At 35.7% G+C, this 21,336-nt stretch overlaps 1 protein-coding gene across 2 annotated transcripts in view; it reads right to left on the minus strand.

Moving 5' to 3' along the window:
• The window catches only part of LNPK (lunapark, ER junction formation factor), an 83,443-nt gene extending 63,968 nt beyond the window's left edge, over positions 1-19,475 (minus strand). For both annotated transcript variants that reach the window (XM_065880484.1, XM_065880485.1), the window contains exons 1-4: positions 19,370-19,475; positions 13,679-13,765; positions 12,006-12,047; positions 11,041-11,228 (exon numbers count right to left, since the gene is read on the minus strand). In XM_065880484.1, coding sequence (XP_065736556.1) covers positions 11,041-11,228; positions 12,006-12,047; positions 13,679-13,705 — 257 coding nt within the window. In that variant the 5' untranslated portion in view covers positions 13,706-13,765; positions 19,370-19,475. The remainder of the gene's footprint in view (positions 1-11,040; positions 11,229-12,005; positions 12,048-13,678; positions 13,766-19,369) is intronic.
• Between the last annotated feature and the right edge of the window lie 1,861 nt (positions 19,476-21,336).

Raw genomic sequence — 21,336 nt, forward strand, 5'->3', positions numbered from 1 at the left:
GAGTAAAAGCAGAGAAGGAAAACTGCTTATCTCACTAAAAGGTAGGAAGATAAACTTCTCAAAGTGCAAAGCCTAAAACTCATGTTTATTACACTGAGAATAAGATACACACGCTACAGGCAGAAACTCCTAAGTTTGGTTCCAACAATGAAACTGAAAAGGCAGGGCTTAAAAAGAAATCACTCAGAAATGCCCTATTTACAAAGAATATTCTGTTTCTATGGCAGCAGGGGAGAAAAGTTTTGTACTATGAAAAATTTTATACACAGTTGCCTAACTCTGTTGGCTGGAGAAGGATAAAAGCTGAACAAACTAACATACTAAATCCTGGATCGTAAGGAAAATTCTAGATAGCCTAAATGTAGGAAGACTTGCCTCTATACTCTCACATAAACCTCTTACAAATAACTGGGTCAAAGCAAAGTAAACATACCACATAGCTAGAGATTTTCTATTTAAGGTATAAAAACCAAAAGCAAAATTAGTTTCAAAACTTAGACCAACATCTTTCATCTCAATGAATGTAAATGAGCTAAACTCACTAGAGCAAAAGAAAAAGACTTTCAGACTGGATCATAAAATAAAAACCAACCCTATAATGTAAACTGACACCTAAAACTGTTTTTGAAGGTTGAAAATAAAACAATGGGCAAAAAATATAGTAGGCAAATACACACAAAATAAAGGTTGTGATCTTAATATGCCACAAGACTGAATTCAAGACTACACCCCCACCAAAAAAAGCTTTAAACTAGAAAAAGAAGGTCATTTTATAGTATTAAAAAGGATGCAGTTTCTTTCCAACAAATAGAGCTGGAGCAACTGCACATCCACAGGCAGAAGAAAGAAAGAAAGAGAGAGAGGGAGGGAGGGAGAGAGGGAGAGAGGGAGAGAGAGAGAGAGAGAGGGAGAGAGGGAGGGAGGGAGGGAGAGAGGGAGAGAGGGAGAGAGAGAGAGAGAGAGGGAGAGAGGGAGAGAGGGAGGGAGAGAGGGAGAGAGGGAGGGAGAGAGAGAGGGAGGGAGGGAGGGAGGGAGGGAGGGAGAAAGGAAGGAAGGAAGGAAGGAAGGAAGGAAGGAAGGAAGGAAGGATGGATCTCAATGTGAACCTCACATCTTATATAAAAAATTGGCTCAAAATGGCTTATGAACTTAAATGTAAAATGTTAGAAGGAAAAAAGCATAGCAAAAAATAAAGAAGAAAGTCTTCAGGACCTATAGATACAGAGGGGTTCTTAACAACAAAAGCACAATCCATAAAAGGAAAAATTTAAATAATAAATTTGGCTCTGTGAAAAACCCTTTATAAGGATGAAAACCCAAATTACAGACTGAAAAAAAATATCTGCAAACCACATATCCAGCAAAGAACTTGTATCTACAATATATAAAGAACTCTCAAAACTCAACAGTAAAAAGACTAATTATCCAATTAGAAAATTAGACAGCAGACCTGAATAGACATTTCAATGAAGAAAAGATACAGATGGAAAATAAGCACATGAAAAGATGTGCAGCATCACAGCCATCAGGGAAATGTAAATTAAAACCACAATGAGGGCTTCCCTGGTGGTGCAGGTGGTTGGGAATCTACCTGCCAAGGCAGGGTACATGGGTTTGAGCCCTGGTCTGGGAGGATCCCACATGCCACAGAGCAACTGAGCCTGTGTGCCACAGCTGCTGAGCCTGCGCTCTAGAGCCCGCAAGGCACAACTGCTGAGCCCGCGTGCTGCTGCCACTGAAGCCCACGTGCCTGGAGCCCGTGCTCCGCAGCAAGAGAGGCCACCGCACTGAGAAGCCCATGCACCGCAATGAAGGGTAGCCCCCGCTGGGCGCAACTAGAGAAAGCCCACGTGCAGCAATGAAGGCCCAACGCAGCCAAAAATAAATAAATAAATATAAAAAAAAAAACCACAATGAGCTATCAATACACACCTATCAGAATGATCAAATCACAAAATAGTGATAATACCAAATGTTGCCAAGGATGCAGAGAAACAAGATCACTCAAACATCACTAGTGGAAATATAAAATGGTACCTCTACTCTGAAAAAAGGTTTAGCAGTTTCTTATAAAAGTAAACATGTACTTACAAGCGCCTCAGATATTACACTCTTGGGCATATACCCCAGAGAAATAAAAACTTACATTCAGACAAAAACCTGTACACAAATATTCATGGCAGTCTCATTTGTTAGAGCCAGAAACTGGAAACCATCCTAATGTCCTTTAACAGGTGTATGGCTAAACAAACTGTGCTACATTAATGCCATGAAATACTACTCAGCAATAAAAAGTAATTACTGTTACACTTAACATCTTGGATGTATCTCAAGAATATGCTGAGTTTAAAAAGCCAACTTCAAAAGGTTACATACTATGTGATCCCATTTTATAACATTCTTGAAATAAAATTATAGAGATGGAAAACAGATGGGGTGGAAGGGGTTAGGAATGGGGCATGTGGAAGAGGGTTGGTATGACTGCAAAGGGGTAGCAAAAAGGAACTCTGTGAACAATTCTGGATCTAAATTGTGGGGTACTTACATGAAGCCACACATATGATAAAACTGCATAGAAATATAAAACACATACACACAAATGAGTGTATGGAAAACTAGTGAAATCTGAATATGCTCTATGAATTGAACCAGTTCCTATTTCCTGTTGTGATATTTAATTGTAGTCATGCAAGATGTTACCACTGGGGAAGGCTAGGTGAAGGGTACACAGGACCTGCTTGTACATCTGTTTTCTCCAATTTCCTGTGAATCTATAATTATTTCAAGATTAAAAAGTATTTTTTAAAGGATGTGCCTACAATGAAGATATTACAAGAATATTTACTCATCAAATAGAAAAGCATAACATTCATAAAGCAAAACTAAAGGAAATATAGGGAAAAGTAGAAATACACTGTTATTAGGATACAGAAGACCTATATAACACAGTAAGGTAGTTTACAATGGTAATATTAAACTCTGAAAAATATATATATATATATCTTCAACTGTTCATGAAACACAGCAACTGATCAAATAGCATGCCACCAAAACAGGTCTCAATAAAACCAAAGAAGTAGAAATATTATTAAACAACATTCTCTGAAAGCAATATAATAAAACTAGAAATAGTAACTAAGCCAAAAAAACAAACATACAAACACACATTGCCACCTGGAAATAACTCTTAGATTATAAAAACTTAAAAAAAAAACTTTTAAAAAATGTAATGAAGTTTTAAAAATAACCAAAGTAAATACATATCACTACCTATCAAGACCTGTGGGATAAAACTAAAGCAGTCAGAAAAATACCATGGCCTCAAATACATGTGTGGTGTATTGTGTTAAGAAATAAGAATGAAAATAAATACATTAAAGCATCCATTTTGAGTTACAAGAATAAAGTAAGCCTGCGGAAAAAAAAAAGAAGTAATAAAAAGAAGTAATTTTTTAAGCTGGTTCTTTGGAAGAAACAGCTAATAAAAACAATCAGAAAAGAATTACAAATATACAAAATAAGAAATAATAAGGAAGCAATAATCATAGCTACAAAGAAAATTTTAAAAATCAATGAGACAATGATTACTGCTATTACAACACTATGCAAATACACTTTAAAACTGTAGAATGGTTAACAAAACTAACCTTGGAAGAGAGAGAAAGCCTAAAAAATGAACTACTGTTGAATTTTAGAAGTTGTTAAGAGCTACCCTCTATAAAAAACACCAAGCCCAAAAGATTTCAAATGGAATACTACTAAACCTGTAAAGGACAGATAATGCTAGTACTATTTAAACTGTTCCAGAGCATTAAAAAAGAAAGGAAAGCTTCCTGCTGTTCTTATAAAATGACTACAACTAAGAAAGCAGAAATTTTCCTAGAATTCAAGATTTCAACATTTGATTTCAATATTTAATATAATCTATCATTATCAAGAGATGTAAGATGAAAAATCACATGGCTATCTCCATAGATGATGAAACAGCATTTAACAAAATTCAACAATCTTTCTTGATTTAAAAAAAAAACTAAATAAAATATAAATAGCTAGAAGGTTCCTTAACATAAAATATATCTGTCTCAATCCAAAAGTCAGGATAATGCCCAACGGGAAACATTAGAAGCATTCCCAAGGAGCAAGTTAAGGATGTTGACTATTTTCTCTGTAACTTAACATTGTCCTGAAAGTATTAGCCAATACAATTACCAAAGAGGAAAAAAAAATCTGAAAGGAGTCAAAATATCTGAAAGGAGGTGGTAAAATTATTGCTATTTACAAATAATATGATTGCATACTTAGAAACTCTCAGAGAATCAACTAAAAAACTTATTAGAAACAATCAATTATTATAGTTGAATACAAAATTAGTATAGAAAATCGATAAGTTCATATATACTATCAGTTCTAAGACATACTAAATATCCTAACGCACATTCATGTAATCATTCCTGTTGCTCTTTTCTGAATGAAACTGATGCTATGTGAAATGTAAGTACAGCATGAATTTCTGTTAAATATTATCCAGTGACTTGCACTATAAAATTATAAAGGTGTTCTAACAGGAATAACCGGAGCCTCAATAAAACAGAATCATACTTTAGATTCAGTAAACATTTTAAATCCTTAATACTAAGTGTTTTTACTGTACTAAAGTTAAAAGTGCTAAAAGTTAAAATGTAGCAGAATACCTAAAACTCAATCAATATAATAAAACCTTCCTCACTTTTACTAAAGGATTAACATTCCATAAACCTCTGATGATTTTTCACCAACCTTCATATAAAAAGGAATTTTTACTTATTTCGTCCTTTCTGCCAAATTTAAGTGCTTTCTTTCCAACAACTATACAAGCCCAATCCAATTTATTGAAATGTTTTTAAGATGAGACTTAACAATATATAAAGCTAAAAATGAAAAGATTACAGGTCTCAATATTTATAACTATGTTGACAATTTTGTCAGTTTATTTAACCATCAAAGGCTTTAGGGAGAATTACCTTCATATTTAGACAAGTAACAATGATTTATTTTGGTATAAGGAACAAGCTTTATTTATTTATTTTTACTATTTGGGTGGAGGAGAGATATAACTCAATACTGTTTTCCCCCAATGATTTGAAATGCTATCTTTATCATATATAAAAACCATATATAATAAAAATTCCTTTTGGGATTTATTTCTGGATTCTTGTATCTCTTCCTTTGGTCTGTGTCTCTATTTAGACACTATCAAACTTTTAATTAATGAAGTTTTACAATGCATTTGATGCCTGGTAGACCTCTGCTTCTCATTCCACTCCTTTTTTAGACTTTTCAAGACTATTCCTATGTGCTTATTTTTCCATTAAAAATTATGGAATAAGTGGGCCAAGATTTTTAAAGTATTGTTAGTATTTTTATTGTGATCACACATTTTTAGATTAATTTAGGGAGAACTAATCTCAGAATAGGATTTGTCTTCCCATCCAAGAATAGGATTTGTCTCTTAATTATGTCTCAGTACATAATTTTTTAAGTACAGAATTATATCAAGTGAATATCTATATTTTAATATGAATATTATAAAAGGGATGCTTGCAAAATGATTTTCTTACAAAAACTAAGAGTAAATATTCCACTTGAGTAAATATCAAGAGATGTTCAGATATCTTCTCCTTTAAGAGCCAACTATAGTTGATGGGAGATACTTTGTATTTATTAGAGTGCCATGAAACAAACTTTTAACTTTCCTGAAAAGGCTACAAATTATGTCTGTTAGCTGCCTAGCTGGATTGAGGAAATATATACCACAAACTGGTTGGGAGGAGGGGAAGTGGGAAGGAGGCATTCCCTGACAGTCCAGTGGTTAAGACTCTGCCTTCCAATGAAGGGGGCCCGGGTTCAATCCCTGGTTGGGAACTAAGATCCCACATGCTGCGTAGTGCAGAAAAAAAAAAAAAAATTGTATAAAGTCAAAGCTCTAACATCAAACAGCTTTCAATTCAAGTAGAAAAGCAAGAAAACAAAAAACAGGAGGAAGGAAACAGGAGACAAAACCACCTTCCTCAGTTCCTTTGCTTAAATTTTTTCCCCTCAAATCTCATTTTAAGAGGAAAACACACATACACACGGAAAGAAAATATGGCCAAACCCTCTGGGAAGGTTAACATTTTATGCTAATTGGTCTCTGAAATGACCTTATAGAGAATGGAATTTCTAGAAAGTTATTATTTGTAAGAATAAGGTATCCAGGAATAAAAGTTTGTAAGATTGCTTGCAGAGTCAGTTAAGGGTAGAGACAAAGTTTATGGTTGTTCCTTCTTAGAAAATGAGCCAACTCCCAAGGTAATGCCTATCTGCCAGCGTAATGCAGAAATACAAAAATTTAATGTAAACCAAACCTTCCCTCACTATGGAGCACAATCTTAATAATTCCTATGAAATCAGTTCACCATAATTTCAGTTTCAGTAACAGTTGAAAAGATCAGAGAGGTATAAATATATTATCAAATCTGAAAAGCAGAAAACAAATAGACTGGAATCTCACCAAGTTCCTCCCTATTATATCCTAAAAAGAAGACAAAATAAAATCTCAAATCTTCTCAGGTATTGATATTCTACCAAAAAAGATAATTTGGGAATAGTTATGATTAGGCAATATATGCTCAGTCCTGAATCCATGACCTCTCTGCCAGTAAAAGCATTTGGGAAACTGGGAATGCAGAGACAACAGTCGCTTTTTGTCATTATCAGGTAGATTTCCAAACTTTATAATTAATGTAGACAGTGATGAGTAAAGCAATACCTTTTCTTGCTCCTTCTGCCTCCATTTCTTTAAGCAAACCCTGGTCTAGACATCAAAACTTTGTTTCCAAAGAAAAAAAGTCCAGGGGTAAGCTTGAGCGAGAGCTCACATTACACACAAAAGGCAATGTCCTGTGGTAAGTCTTCTTTCTGTTCACCACGACATCCACTCTCATGTTGTTGTATTCTATTTCATGCTTTTTTGATTGTCATCAATCAGAAGGACAATTCTATTCTTTGTTGGATAACTGGTCTATGCTTCCAAAAGTGAACAACAGCTCACTGAAATAGAAACTGCAGCAGTTGAGAACCAGGTCACAGATGTGAATGAGACAAAGTGAGAAATGGCTCTGAAGCTTAACAAGCCAAGAAATACTAGATGCAGGTGATGCAGAACAGGCAGAAGGACACAGTAAGGATAACAAAGCTTCACACTCAAAAGAGTGGAAAGATCAAACTGAAGAAATAAAAAACATTTTTAAAGAAACTAAGTTTTTTTACTTTTTTTTTTTTTTTTTGCGGTACACGGGCCTCTCACTGCTGTGGCCTCTCCCGTTGTGGAGCACAGGCTCCGGACGCGCAGGCTCAGTGGCCATGGCTCACGGGCCCAGCCACTCCGTGGCATGTGGGATCTTCCCAGACCAGGGCACAAACGCATGTCCCCTGCTTCGGCAGGCGGATTCTCAACCACTGCGCCACCAGGGAAGCCCCAGTTTTTTATACTTTTAAACAATTAGTATACGATTTATGTGCAAAAAAACAAACAAAAAAAATCTTCTGAGTCACAATAGCCAATCACAATCTGTGCTTAGGCATTAGAATTAGCACAGAGAGTTCCCTGTCAGGTATTCTTTTACAACTAGATTAAAATCTTCTATAATCAGAAAATCAATTTTGATATGGAAATGGATGTCAAATGGAGTTTTTTTAAGTATTTAAAGACATTTAAATCAACTAAACATCTCACACTTATTCCCTTTCTAAATTTTTCTCCCTTCTTTTCATAAAAAAAAAATAGAAGGTTAACAAGGGAAAGGGGCTCTGCATTATGAAATCTGAGACTACACCTGGGATAAGAAGCATTCCAAAAGATTTCAAAAGAGAAGAAACATTTTTTAAATGGCAGAGACAATTATTTTGTAATATGCATGTACTTGATTTTTGGCTCTTTACCTACATATAAAGTTAAAATTGTATCAGCACCAGGAGTTCCTAAAGACTAAACCAAAAATGTTTACTATAGTAGTCCCAATGAAAAAGATCCTACCCCACCCACCAATGTCAAACCAAAAAACCTAAGCATCACCCTGATTCCTCCTTTTCCCTTACCTTCCATTTCCTCCCATCAAGTTGTCTCAGTTTTACTTCTAACATATTTCCAAATCATCTGTTCATCTCTTCTGCCACTGGGCAGTCCAATCCGTCTTCATTTTTTATTAAACTTCTACAACAGCCTCCTAGCTGATCTCCCGGTTTCTATTCTTGTCCTCCTCTTACTCCATCTCCATAAAACATCACACATGATCTTCTTAGATCTCATCATGCCATTCTTCTACTAAAACCTTTACACTCTTTCCATTTCACCCAAAATAAAATTCAGACTCCTCTCTGTGACCCTCCATGATCTAGATTGTGCAAGCTCACCTTGCATCACTCTTCCTTTCCATCACACTCCAGATATACCTATGTTTTTGACCCTCGCATAAGTCACGCTCTCTCCTAATTCACAGACTTTGCATTTTCCGTTCTTTCTTCTTGGAATTTTTTTTTTTTAATTTGAAGAACACACTGATGGAAAAAATTCTAACAATACCAAAAATAAGCATGTGGAAAGAAACGACTACTTAAAATTCCAACACCTGAGAAAATTACCATTATTATTTTGAGGATAATCCTTTCCTGTATCTCTCTATGGATATATGTGCTATTACACACTGTATATATAAATACTCTTCCATATATTCCAACTCTTTCCATACTGGTTCTTTCTCATACTTTAGTTCTCAATTCAAATACCTCCTCAAAAGAGGCCTTCCAGGACCATCCTAAAGTATCCTATTCTTCTCTATCACATCACCTGTTTATTTTCTTCATTGCACTTATCTCTCTCTAAATTAACTATGTTTGTTTACTTGTCTCGTTTTTTGTCTGTCCAATCCCAACTGAATGTAAGCTCCCTACTTTCTCAATCACAACAGGCTAGCCCAAAACCTAACACATTGCAGGTGCCAAATATTTACTGAACGAACAGATGATGGCTTTGACTAATATTTATAAGCTGCCAAATCCTAAATTTATATCTCCCATTCAAATTTCTCTCCTGAGCTTCATAGTCATACTTAACCATCCCACTTGACAGCTCTATCTGGATAGACCATAGGTATTTTGGTCTCAGTGGGTCAACTACCTGCTCCTCCTCATGTTGTTCCCTATTTAGATGAATGATGCTACCATCAACCAAATTTCCCAAGCCATGAAGTTGAATTTTATCCTTGATGCAATTCTTCCCCTTCACCCCACATTTAACCAATCACCAAGAGCCTCTCCATATTACCTCAATTCTACCTCTTAAATCTCTTCAACCCATCCACTTCATGCAGCCCATCTGTTTCTCTTCAATGCTGCTACCACCACTCAAGTGCAAATCACCATCAATCGTTTCTCCCCTAGACAACTACAATAACCTTCTAACTTGCTGCTCCGGATCCATTCTTATTCCCCTCTAATTTACTCTCCATGCTGTAGCCTCAGTGGTATCTTCAAGATAATGATATGATCATGTCATACTCCTTAAAAATCTTCAGTGGCTTCCCACTATTCTTAGATTAAAACCTAAAATCCTTATCATGGACTATAAGGCCCACAAGAAATATCCTTCATCTAACTATCCAGACTTTTCTCCATAATCCAGTCTTTGGCCTTCTTTCAATTCTTTAAACCTACCATGCTCTATCCTCCTTCAGAGTCTTCAAATATGCTCTTCCTTCTGCCTAAAACACTACCTACCATGTCACACCACCCTTGCTACACGTAACTCATCCTTCAGGTCTCAAACTCAAAAATCACTTCCTCAGGAAGAATGTGGTAGGCAGAATTCTAAAGATATTCCCCTCTCTCTCCCCAAGATTTCCATTCTCTGGTTATATTATCAAACAGTAATCTAGGTACTACTATGAAGGGACTTTGCAGATATAATTACTACTCAGTTGATTTTAAGATAGGCAGATTAACCTAGATTATCCTGGTAGGTCTAATACCATCAGTTAAGCCCTTAAAAACAGAGGTTTCTCTCAGCCAAGGGCAAAATAGGAAATCAGAGAGATACAGCAGAAGTCAGCCAACACCCTGTTTGAGCCTGGAAGCAGATTCTCCGCCCCCAGAGACCCCAGGCCAGCTAATAACTATGATTTAAGCCTGCAAGACCCTAAGCAAAAAACCCAGTCAAACTACCTGGACTTCTGACCTACACACCTGTGATATAATAAATGGGTGTTAAGTCACTAAATTTGTGGCAACAGTAGTAAAGAATACAAAGGCCCTTCCCTGACTCCCATGTCCACTCCAGACTGTGTTAAGGACCCATTATAATATTCATTATACTTATTACTTAATTTAATGTATGCAGTCTAAGATCTACAGTCAAAGGTTCTGTATTTTTGTGTACCATACACCATTATAATCCAACATGCACACAATTGGTACCTATAAATGTTTGTTGATTGAATGAACAAATTTTTCATTAAACTTTCTCTCAAAATTCGCAATCATTCTCATCTCAATTCACACCTCCCGTAAAGTGCTGTATTACAAAATATTTCTGTAGTAAGCGTCAATTGCTTTATAGCAGTTACTAAAAAGAGGGGAAGGGTGGGATGAATGGAATACATTCAACATGGGGCAGATGTTCTTTTTGTTTTACAAGTCCTTCCTCACTTGCCACTACCCACAATCTGAAATGCCTACTCCATGCCCAGTACTCCTAGGGAGCATGAACATGTGTTAGAGAATCACAAAAGATTACCGTACAGAGCCATTATTACTAATGTCACTGGGTCATATTCTTCAAGTATGTTGGATTATAAATAAAGGTTTAAAACAATTGTTCTACTTTTTAAAGAAACAGTTTTCAAACTGCAAAAAAATGCAAATTTATTCACTCTGCAACATTATTATTTCATAATAAAAAGAAACTGACTTTATTAAAACTATCTAGTCAGGAAGAGGAAAAGTCAACAAAAAGAACATTTTACTTACATTAATGGGAAAGCAAAAAATGGGAGTGTCATGACAAGTCTTGCTGTAAATTCATCGGGAAGGTACCATAAGTATACAATTAAACATGTAAACAGATAGAGAATTGAAGAGTAGAGAATTAATCTTCCAACCCATAATTTTTGTAATCTCTGATTTTTTTCCCTAAATTCTTCCAGTGCTTGAATTTCCTGTGAAGAGATAGTTATTATGTATTATTAAATCAAATTCATAAAGAAATTAAAATGGTAAAAAAATTTTTACATGATAGAGAGGTTATAAAGAACTCTTAAAAATTCAATGAAACATAATACCTTAATATTTTAAACAGAACATAATATGAAAAAGAAAATTAAAAATGAAGTCAAAACATATGAAAAATGTCTATTATGATTTGACAAATCTTTTTTAAATTAAAAATTAAGATATTTAAAAATAATGTTTGATAACCTATCAAATTAGCAAAGATCAGAGGTATAAAATTGGCATCAATAGTCTTTGTTAAATCAAACAAGTAATAATTCTCCCTGTATAAGGCCTAAAAGAAAAACTGACTATAAAAAGAATAAAAATTGAAACAGTGACCCATACTAGATTCTTTCAATCCATTCATCACTCTCAATATTCTCAAAGAATAACCATTTTTTTATGATAGAAAGTATAAAAAGCTGTGAAGTTTGCAAACTGATACAAATAGTTGCAGACTATTTTATAATCTACTTTGTCCTATCTGTAACATTGATTTACACCGTGTTGTAGATCAAATTTCATTCTAACATTCACTATTACCTGACACAGACTTCTTAGGTCACTGATAGACTTTGGATTTTAACATTGAAGTTCTCAGGCTTACTCTATATCACCTCTAAATTCCCATACCAGATCTAGTCTCCAAAGTAATATGTACTAAAATAATATTTATGTAACACCTAAAATGAATTAAAACACCCCAGAGCCAAAGAACATACCTTATCTATATTTTCCAGAACCTCTACAGTTGAAGGTTTTGTCTGTTATAGAAACAGAAATAAGAGACAGCATTAAAACCTGTTATCGCTAACTTAGAAACACTTTGACTTATATAATCATACAAGAACATTTTAATCCAAAATTAAGTTTTTTCAATGTTATTAAGCAATATGTATTTCTGTCTTTTTACAAATGAGATTTAGACTTAAATAAAAATTATAACTATAAACAAAATTACACAAGACTAAAGAAATAAGATGTACCTACTTAACTTAAATTTTTAGTCCTAGAAGTACTTTCAACTCTGATAGCTCAATTTTTACCATCCTTAACCAACCCCAGTAAAACATACTTTTACTGAGAGAAAATTTGTTTAAATTTTCCTCCAAGAAAAATTTTCTTAGATATGATTATTCAAAAGAATTCTATTAAGCTATTATAAATTATTAATTCTATAATAATTCTATTAAACTATTATAATTATAAATTCTATTTAAAAATTCAAGACTAAATATGGTCTGATTTACTATTGCTAAAAGTTCACATAGGACTCTAGAGGTCAAAAATCAATAGGCTACCTTCATTCTGAATTCCTAAAGTACTTTTCTGAATATCAGATTTTTAAAGGGCATCTAAGAATACTTCACTATTGCAGAGCTTGTTTGTCAAAGATATTTTTTATATCACCTAGAATAAAAACCAGCCAAAATGCCTCATACAACATTTGAAAAAAGTAATTACCAATTATATACTCAACCATCTAAGAGGGTAATGATTATCAATGCATTGTAGGGCCAACAGGTGTTGTTAATATTAGGTTGAACCATATGCAATTGCTGTTTATGTAGTCAAAACTGGCAGTTTCATATGGTTCAACCTAACAAGAAAGACAAAGGAAGAATAGATAAATTTGATTCTCAGGCAGAACTTTAATAAGGTTTTAAAGGTGGGTGGAGGGTGTCAATGTAATGCCAATCCAAAACAAAGCATCTCCAGTAATAGGTCAAGAACTAAATTGTGTACCAAGTATTGCTAGACTCCATTGTTATGGTAAAAAGGAGTCAAAAAATAAGCAAAGTAGTTGTCCTAGACTACATTACCTCCTCTTATATTAGAGAAGAGCATTGACCAGAATATTTTATATTTTACAGCTCTAAATTTGAGATACTTCCTCTAAAGACTTAGCCAATAAAATCAAGCTATATTTTTAATTTTGTTTAACCTATTAATTCCTAAAAGTATACCTAGTGTAACTTTAGTAAATATTTGTGACAAGCTTTAAGCAAAAAGATACAGCCTATAAAAACATAAATATTGTATAGAATACTTAGTTTCAACTATCTTTCAAGTAAGATTGAAATTTAGGCAGTATGAAAACAAGAAAAGATAACCATTTGTACACAAATGTATAAACAGAGAAATAAAAATAATTCATAGGTCAACGTGAAATAATTCTGTTAAACAGAGACATCAGACACCTATATAGCAAGTAGAATCATTAAAGTCCAAATAAAAAAATAATTCATAAGAGAAGAAAGAAAAAAATTAAATAAAGTTAGGGATAATATTAAACTACTACTCAAGTCTACACCACAAAGGAGACCCTTACAAATAGCTTTATGTGACACTTTTATATTAGACTAAGAACTGGCTGTAAAGAAAAGTAACTTACCCTCCATCGAGAAAATAATCCACCCATTTTTTTATTTGTAGAAACTGGGCACAATGATAAATATCAGTTGTCCAAAGGAATTCACAGCTAGAAATAAAGCAATTATTTTTAAAATTTAAGTTAAATATACAGCATATTCACTATAAAATTTAGATGTTGCGATACTACCCAAAAATACTATAAAATATTAATTTATTTGGACTCCACTTATGTGGAATTTTAATTCAAACAGTCTTGCAGACAGCCCACCTTTTAAAAATTCCTTTCTTCCAAGCCAAAACATATTTAAAAGTGAAAATAAAGCTGGAAAGACTTTTTAAGTAGCAAGGCATTTTAAAAGTGTATATTCACACCACTTTGCAATTTTCTGTTCCTTAAAGTAGGTCCCCTATATTGTTCTTCTAAGAAAAATTCTGCTGTAGTACATTTCTATCATTCAGCTGTCTCCCAACTAAACTAGTTATTTGGAATTAGGGGTGCTCTACAATGTTTAGAATAATATCACCTTACAATAATAGAAAGCCAACAGGATTTTGAGTAAGAAAATAAGGGTTATAAGGTTACCTGTGACAGTGAGCATATCATTTAATGTTTCTGAGCCATAATTTTCTTTTCTGTATATTAAAGTTAATAATACTACCACTTTTCACAGGATAGCCTTTATTATTACCATTTTACAGACAAGAAAATTAAGTGGAAAGAAGTTTAGTGATTCACCCAATAGCTCAGAAGAAACATTACCCAAAGCCACTCTATCTTCAGACTTCTGGTCTGCTCACTACTGTTCAACACCCAAATAAACATTTCTTTCTGAAATTGTGTCTAAGTCCCTCAAGTTAAACTGTCATGTCAGCTAGTTGTATCTCATATCCCCTTCTTTTAGTTGTTTTTCTATGACTCTTAAATGTATTAAATATTACCATACATATAAAAATGTATCAGCAATATTATATCCTAAATCAATTTACCAGTCAAGTTATATAATTTTTAATTCTTTTAAACTGAAATAGTGAAAGTATATTTTCAAACTTACATAGTTTTACCAGGTTACAGTTATATACTACCAATGTATAAAACTGCTTCATTTCCACCTAAAAAAAGTTAGGCCATTCTTACATTTTTTTAAACTCATAAATGTAATCACAAAATAATGCCAGTACAAAGTAAGTACATTCACTCTGCAATACTATTTTTAGGTTGAAATTAGCATCAGGCATGCCTATCTTGAACTTTCTTGGTTAGAGAAGTAACAAAAAGTCTAATTATGAAACACACAAAGTGATTTTTACCAACAGAAATACCTATAATCTCTACTGAAAACTTCTGAAGTTTATAAATGTAATCAATGTTATAAGCCACATTTAAGTTGCAATCTAAATATTATTAATCCTTCAATAGTAAATCAGTATTCAAATTTCTAAAGTGTGGTTGTAGGAAATCCAGGAACTTTAATGAATAAAAGTATAAATTTCTGAGTTAAGACATTAAATAGATCTTAAAACCTTAAGATGCTAAAAATCACCAAGAAAGGTGGCTGGGAAGGGAAGATTCAGATAAACCACTTAACTTGTATATTTTCTTTTTTTTTTTTTTTCCTGTATGCGGGCCTCTCACTGTTGTGGCCTCTCCCATTGCGGAGCACAGGCTCTGGACGCGCAGACTCAGCTGCCATGGCCCACGGGCCCAGCCGCTCTGCGGCATGTGGGATCTTCCCGGACCGGGGCACGAACCCGTGTCCCCTGCATTGGCAGGTGGACTCTCAACCACTGCGCCACCAGGGAAGCCCTGTATATTCTCAAAGTATACATTATCCCATGTATACGATGAATGCATGTGCTATACACCACTATGTATGGTGTATAGCACAGTGTTTTGTACACAACTGACCTACACATTTTGGTTTGAAACAGTTTATAGCTCACAAATCAGAATTTTTAATATTTGAAAGTAATGACAACAATAATATCATTTAAACACTTGGTAAGGACTTAATCTTCTAGCAGGCCCTAAAACAAATGCTTTTCATGAATTTTATCATTTAGATACTACCATCACTCTATTTTACAAATGGCAAAACTGAGTCTACAGAAGTGAAGTAATTTGCTAAGTTCCCAAAGACAGTAAGTAACAGAGCCAGACCCAGTATTTTAGTTTTGATTTTTTAAAAAGCAACAAGTTAGCGGTAGTGGCTTAAGAGATAAAACTACTATGTATAAAACAAATAAGTTAGAAGGATATATTGTACAGCACAGGGAATATAGCCAACATTTATAACTATAAATGGAGTATAATCTTTAAAAATTGTAAATCACTATGTTATACACCTGAAACTTATATGATATTGTAAATCAATTATAGCTCAATAAAAAAGGCAAAAAAAAGCAACAAGTTACTTCTAATAACTCAAAATCAGAAATTAAGTCTTTCTGTAGATTAGATTGGAATATTTATATATAAAACATATAAAAGCACCTCAGACATTCTCAAATAGCTGGTAAACAGAGCTACTGAAGTGGAAAGTTATAAACATAAGACACAGGGTTAGTACAGTTTATCATGTAGCCCAATTCCTTCATTTGCTTAAATCTGAATGCTTAAATCTGCATGGAAGAGAAGCTAAATGACATGCCAAAATCATGCAGGTCCAGCTAGGGGCAGAACTGGTGCTAGAAGTCTGCAAGTACTGCCTCTACTTGTTTACTGCACGTCACTTTTAAAATTCATGTAATATGAAATGTATGCATAATATTACAATTAATACCAACTTTGACATCAATTATTTGCTTGGAGAATTGTTTTGATGTTAATGAAACAAATTACATAAGATCCCTGAAGCAGAGAACTGTGCTTCTAAATTTGTCCTCTAGAACAACACACTATGGTAATAGTCATTAAATGCCATAGTCATCCTTTCAGGTTCATAATCAAAAAGCCAATCAACCCTCATTGTCCCAACTTTTTTTCTATCAAATTCTGGTATTTGTTAGGGAAGCCTGATTTACTATAATACACATGTATAAGTAGTACTTTCCAACAGATACAAAAGCATAACAAAATTAAATAAATCAACTATTTCTCTACAACTTTAATTTCATACCTCTTCTACTTCCAAACACTTTTTCCCTCCTTGCCACCTGAACATCTTAACTCCAATTCCTGTGGCCCATTACTACGAAACCTTGGGCAAATAAATAAATTAACCTCTCAGTTACTCATTATCTTCATCTGCAAAAGAGCGATAGTTAAGAACCCTCTCAAATGTTGAAAAGCTTAACAACATAATGTATTCTAAAGTACTTACAACAGTGCCTGACACATACTAATTTCTCGATACAAATGGTTGTTTTTACTGCTGTGGTTGCTGCCCTTTTCTAGTCCATCTCTGCTTCCTTTCAACACATGGAAAATACATGGGAATCAAATAACTAGCATTTCTTTCTGAAGCATAAATCAATTTGCTTGCTCTTGAGTGGACAGATGGTTCAATCTCAAGTGGCCTGTTCCAAGAAATCTTCCGTGAACGTGTATAAAGAGTCTCTTTCCACTCTGCTATCACTATGGGACCTGACATGACCTTAAGAGCTGGGTGCATCTAATGTGTTTTTCACTAAATAATAACACCCACCATATTATTTGAATGTTTTCTATTAACTGCTATTCACACTCAGGTTTAGGTGTCAGAATTTGAAATCTTGGGATGTGTTATTCTTAAATTTTGAGCCTACTTCAAGTCATATTGAAATAATGGAATGAAAAAGGTCTTGATTCAAAATATGACTCAACCACATACTAGCTACGTGATCTTGTATAAACTAAACTCTCTAAGCCTCAGTTCAGCATTTGTAAAGCGGTGAAAATATCTACATCTACGCTTCACAGAATTGCTGCATGAGTTAAATGAAATTATATATCACTTGGTAATGAAATAATAAGTGTATAATAAATTATAGACATTATTACTACTATTGCCAGAAAGCACATGTAGTACAGCAATACTTCTCATATGGAACACATTTCTTTCTAACTTCTTATAAAGAAACTGTTTCATAATTTTAAAATTGGAAAATAAAGTTAGTTTGTATTTTAACTGAAATTGTATTGCTCTCATTTTCTCCAGTATAAAAAATAAAACAAAATACTCTGAAGACTCTTACATTAAAATAAACTTTAACAGCAAAGGAAGTTTAGTTTTATGTTTATCAAGTTCCAAACTTAAGTAGAAACTATTGTCACCATCAACAGTACCTCTATAACACACTGGACAATTCAATTTGAGATTAAAGGTGTTTGTTCTATAACTCTAACTTTCAAATATCCTAACAGAAAAGACAATTCTGAAATATCCCAAACTACCACATTTATTGCTCAAAAATAAAATTACTGAAAAGAAGTACATCTCTAAAAGCACTTTTATTATACAACGACTAAGTTCTGGTCTTCATGGTAAGTCAATGCTCATTCTGAACTAAATACTACCAAAAAATGACTATTTGATTGTAAAGATTTCTCCTATAAATCATACCTGTTGTAAGCCATATAATTTCTTCCCTTTTTTATTCTTTCAAGTTAATAATATGTAAACACTAAGGTTTTTAACAGCAGTGGGTTGATGCCAGTAGATGACGGAGAAACTTGAAATTCTAATTTTAAATGTTTAAAAAAATGTGTTGAAAATCAACTTAGTCCTCCTAAAATGAAACTACGGGGGCTGTTGAAGACAAGAGATTAGCATTCCCTGCCAGTTTGAACATATGCCTAAAACCAAGTTTACTCACATCCACACAAACTGCTGTTGAATTTTGTGTGGTGACAATTTTGTCAATGGTGACACCCAAGCCACTGAGAAAGGAGAAGAAAGTCGACACTAGGCACCACAAACCAGAAGCCTACTGGGAAAAGCGGAACATGGAAAATTCAGTGAGTCACAAATTTTACTTAGTAGAGTGAGGGCACCATCAGCAAAACTGCGTGCACCAATCCCAACTCTCTCTCAATTCCCTTACACTGTATTCAAGAATTAAAACTATGATGTAGTTTAGATTTGCTCTTCTCCTTCTGCCATGCCTATGACACCCACGCAATCTGGCCCTTCCCTCCACCCCACCATTGCTCAAAAAAGGACTACAGCCGAAGAGAGGCTTCTCTAAGCAGCATACAATCCACGCCCACACGCCTGGGCCGAGCAGCGTGACACTGACAGTTTTCGGTCCCTCCTGATCTCACCAACTCGTGGCGCCTCCGCACAACTCAGCAAAAGACGACAAGGGTAGAACCCACTCAAAGCGATGGCTTAGTGTAGGACTTTCTGACCCTTCGACCGAACAGGGAGGTGGGCCAAAGAGACGATGCTCAGCTCAACCCAGTCACTGCCCCCCTTCCCCGCCCCGAATCTCCGAGAAAAGGCTGGGGAACCAACTCCCCTCGGGAAACAGAAAGGGGTCTCCAGCACTCCAGAGCCACCCCTGCCACTGTGCTGGGAAACCAAGGGGATCAGGGGGCGAGACAGGATCAGCACGCAGCCGGGCAGGAGCTCAACTAGCCGCCGCCGCAGAGCTCGTAGGCCACTCGGCATGGGGCGGAGGCGCCTGGGAGAGGCAAGCGGGGGAACCCGAAGCGTATTTCCCAGGGAAAAGCTCAGCGCATCTCCCCTCTGCCGAACCCTTCCAACGGCCCTCATTTTGACCCCTCTACCTTCAAGTAGAAGCGGGCAAAGCCCGGCGCTGGCGCCCAGCTCTGCCAGCTTCGGCCGCCACAGCGCAGCCCGCCTCCGGAGCAGGCAGCAGCCGCCACTGACAGAGCGACGGGCTCAGCCAACTTCCCATCAAACCCCGCGCTCCCGCCGCCGGCCAATCGGCGCCGCAGCCGGCGCGCGGCGCTCCCGCGTCACGTAACCGTGACAGGGGCGGGCAGCTGAGGGGCGAGGCCGGCGGTTGGCCCGAGGACTTCTGTCCCTGTGGCTTCCGCGGCAAAATAGGGTGCTCGTCTTCGCGTCTCACAGGTGGACTCTCATTTATTATGACTCTTTAACAGTACAGTTACTTTTTACTCCTCCTCTGCCTCCTTCTTTTCTTTTAGAGCCCGTTCTGCCAAGTCTTACAGGCGAAAGAAAACCCCGAAATTGGTCCTGATGGTCCTAGACCGCCGCGGGAGAGAAGAGTGCGCTTGGGTGGAGATGGATGCACCTGGAAAGGAGTCCGCCCTGAAGAGTGCCCGACCAGCTGCCAATCAGCCGGCAGCAGAGCAAGCTAATGCTACACCGCTTAGAAGAGACGGGTTCCCAAACAAGCCAGTGGAGAAATTCAGCCTAGATTCCAGGAGTGCTTGAGGCTTTTATGACTCTTGGACGCCAAAAAGGGTCATTTGATATCTGGGCGCTTACCATTGTGTAGTAAACGTCGAATGTCCAAGGATGTTGATTTCAAACTTGTGGATAACAACATAAGCTGAATTTTCTATCTCTTACCTTAAGAACACTCCCTTCACAGGTCCTGGTACTAGGCCCACGAATAAACCACCTAGGTTTTATTTGCCTCAGATTTGAAACATTGGCTAAAGAGTGTTAAATCTCCTAGTCAACTGGGAATGACAAGTCTAAATAACAAATGGTACTTGAACCACACAAGGTAATGTTGGAGAAGGGTAGAGAAACCTCAGTAAAAGCTTTTGTCCCATTTTACCCCTGTGTGCAAACATTTTTCTGTTTTATTTAGTTACATACACATTTTAAAATAATGAAAAGTGTCCATAGTATTTAAAGAGTATAAGCGTTTTAATATGCTACGTTTAAACTTTGACAACCAAACAGGTAAAGTAAGAAAAGAAAGTGAGCATAGTATCTAGTTGGTAAGAATAATTTATTATACTGGAAGCTACCAGATAATTCACTGTAGAGTTGCTTAACTGCTAAAATCTTTAGTTATAGCTTTGTAAACTTGAAGGGAAGGGAACCAAAGTTTTTTCTGGTACTCTGGGTCAGACACTTTACAAATCTAAAAGAAAATGAAAAGAAACATTTCACCTATTCTGGTATGGAAATTTAATCATTTTGTTTTTTCAGCTTTTGCTTTTTCAAAGTTGTTGTTTTTTTTTAAAAAAAAAAAAAAGGCCTGTGCAAGACTTAAAGGCCAAACTAATGGTTACCAGGAGGAAGGGTTGGGGGGGGAGGGATAGCTAGGGAGTTTGGGATTGACATGTACACACTGCTATATTTAAAATGGATAACCAACAAGGACCTACTGTATAGCACAGGGAACTCTGCTCAATATTATATAACAACCTAAATGTGAAAAGAATTTGAAAAAGAATAGATACATGTATATGTTAAAAAAAGAGGCCTGTGCAGTTTTGCAGATGAATCTCCTCACCTCAGGACAATCTCTTTTCCTAAGAGAACAAGGAAGAAATGTTTTCTACTTGCTAATGATTTGTTCTCTAGTTTTTTGGGGTTTTAAAATATTTATTTATTTGGTTGCACCAGATCTTAGTTGCGGCTCACAGCCTCCTTAGTTACAGCACACAGGCTCCTTATTTGCGGCATGCATGAGAGATCTAGTTCCCTGACCAGGGATCGAACCCAGGCCCCCTGCATTGGGAGTGCAGAGTCTTATCCACTGCGCCACCAGGGAAGTCCCTGTTCTCTAGTTTTAATTGAGCCATCA

This window comes from Phocoena phocoena, chromosome 7 (genome assembly GCF_963924675.1).
Source record: "Phocoena phocoena chromosome 7, mPhoPho1.1, whole genome shotgun sequence".
Classification (NCBI taxonomy): domain Eukaryota; kingdom Metazoa; phylum Chordata; class Mammalia; order Artiodactyla; family Phocoenidae; genus Phocoena; species Phocoena phocoena.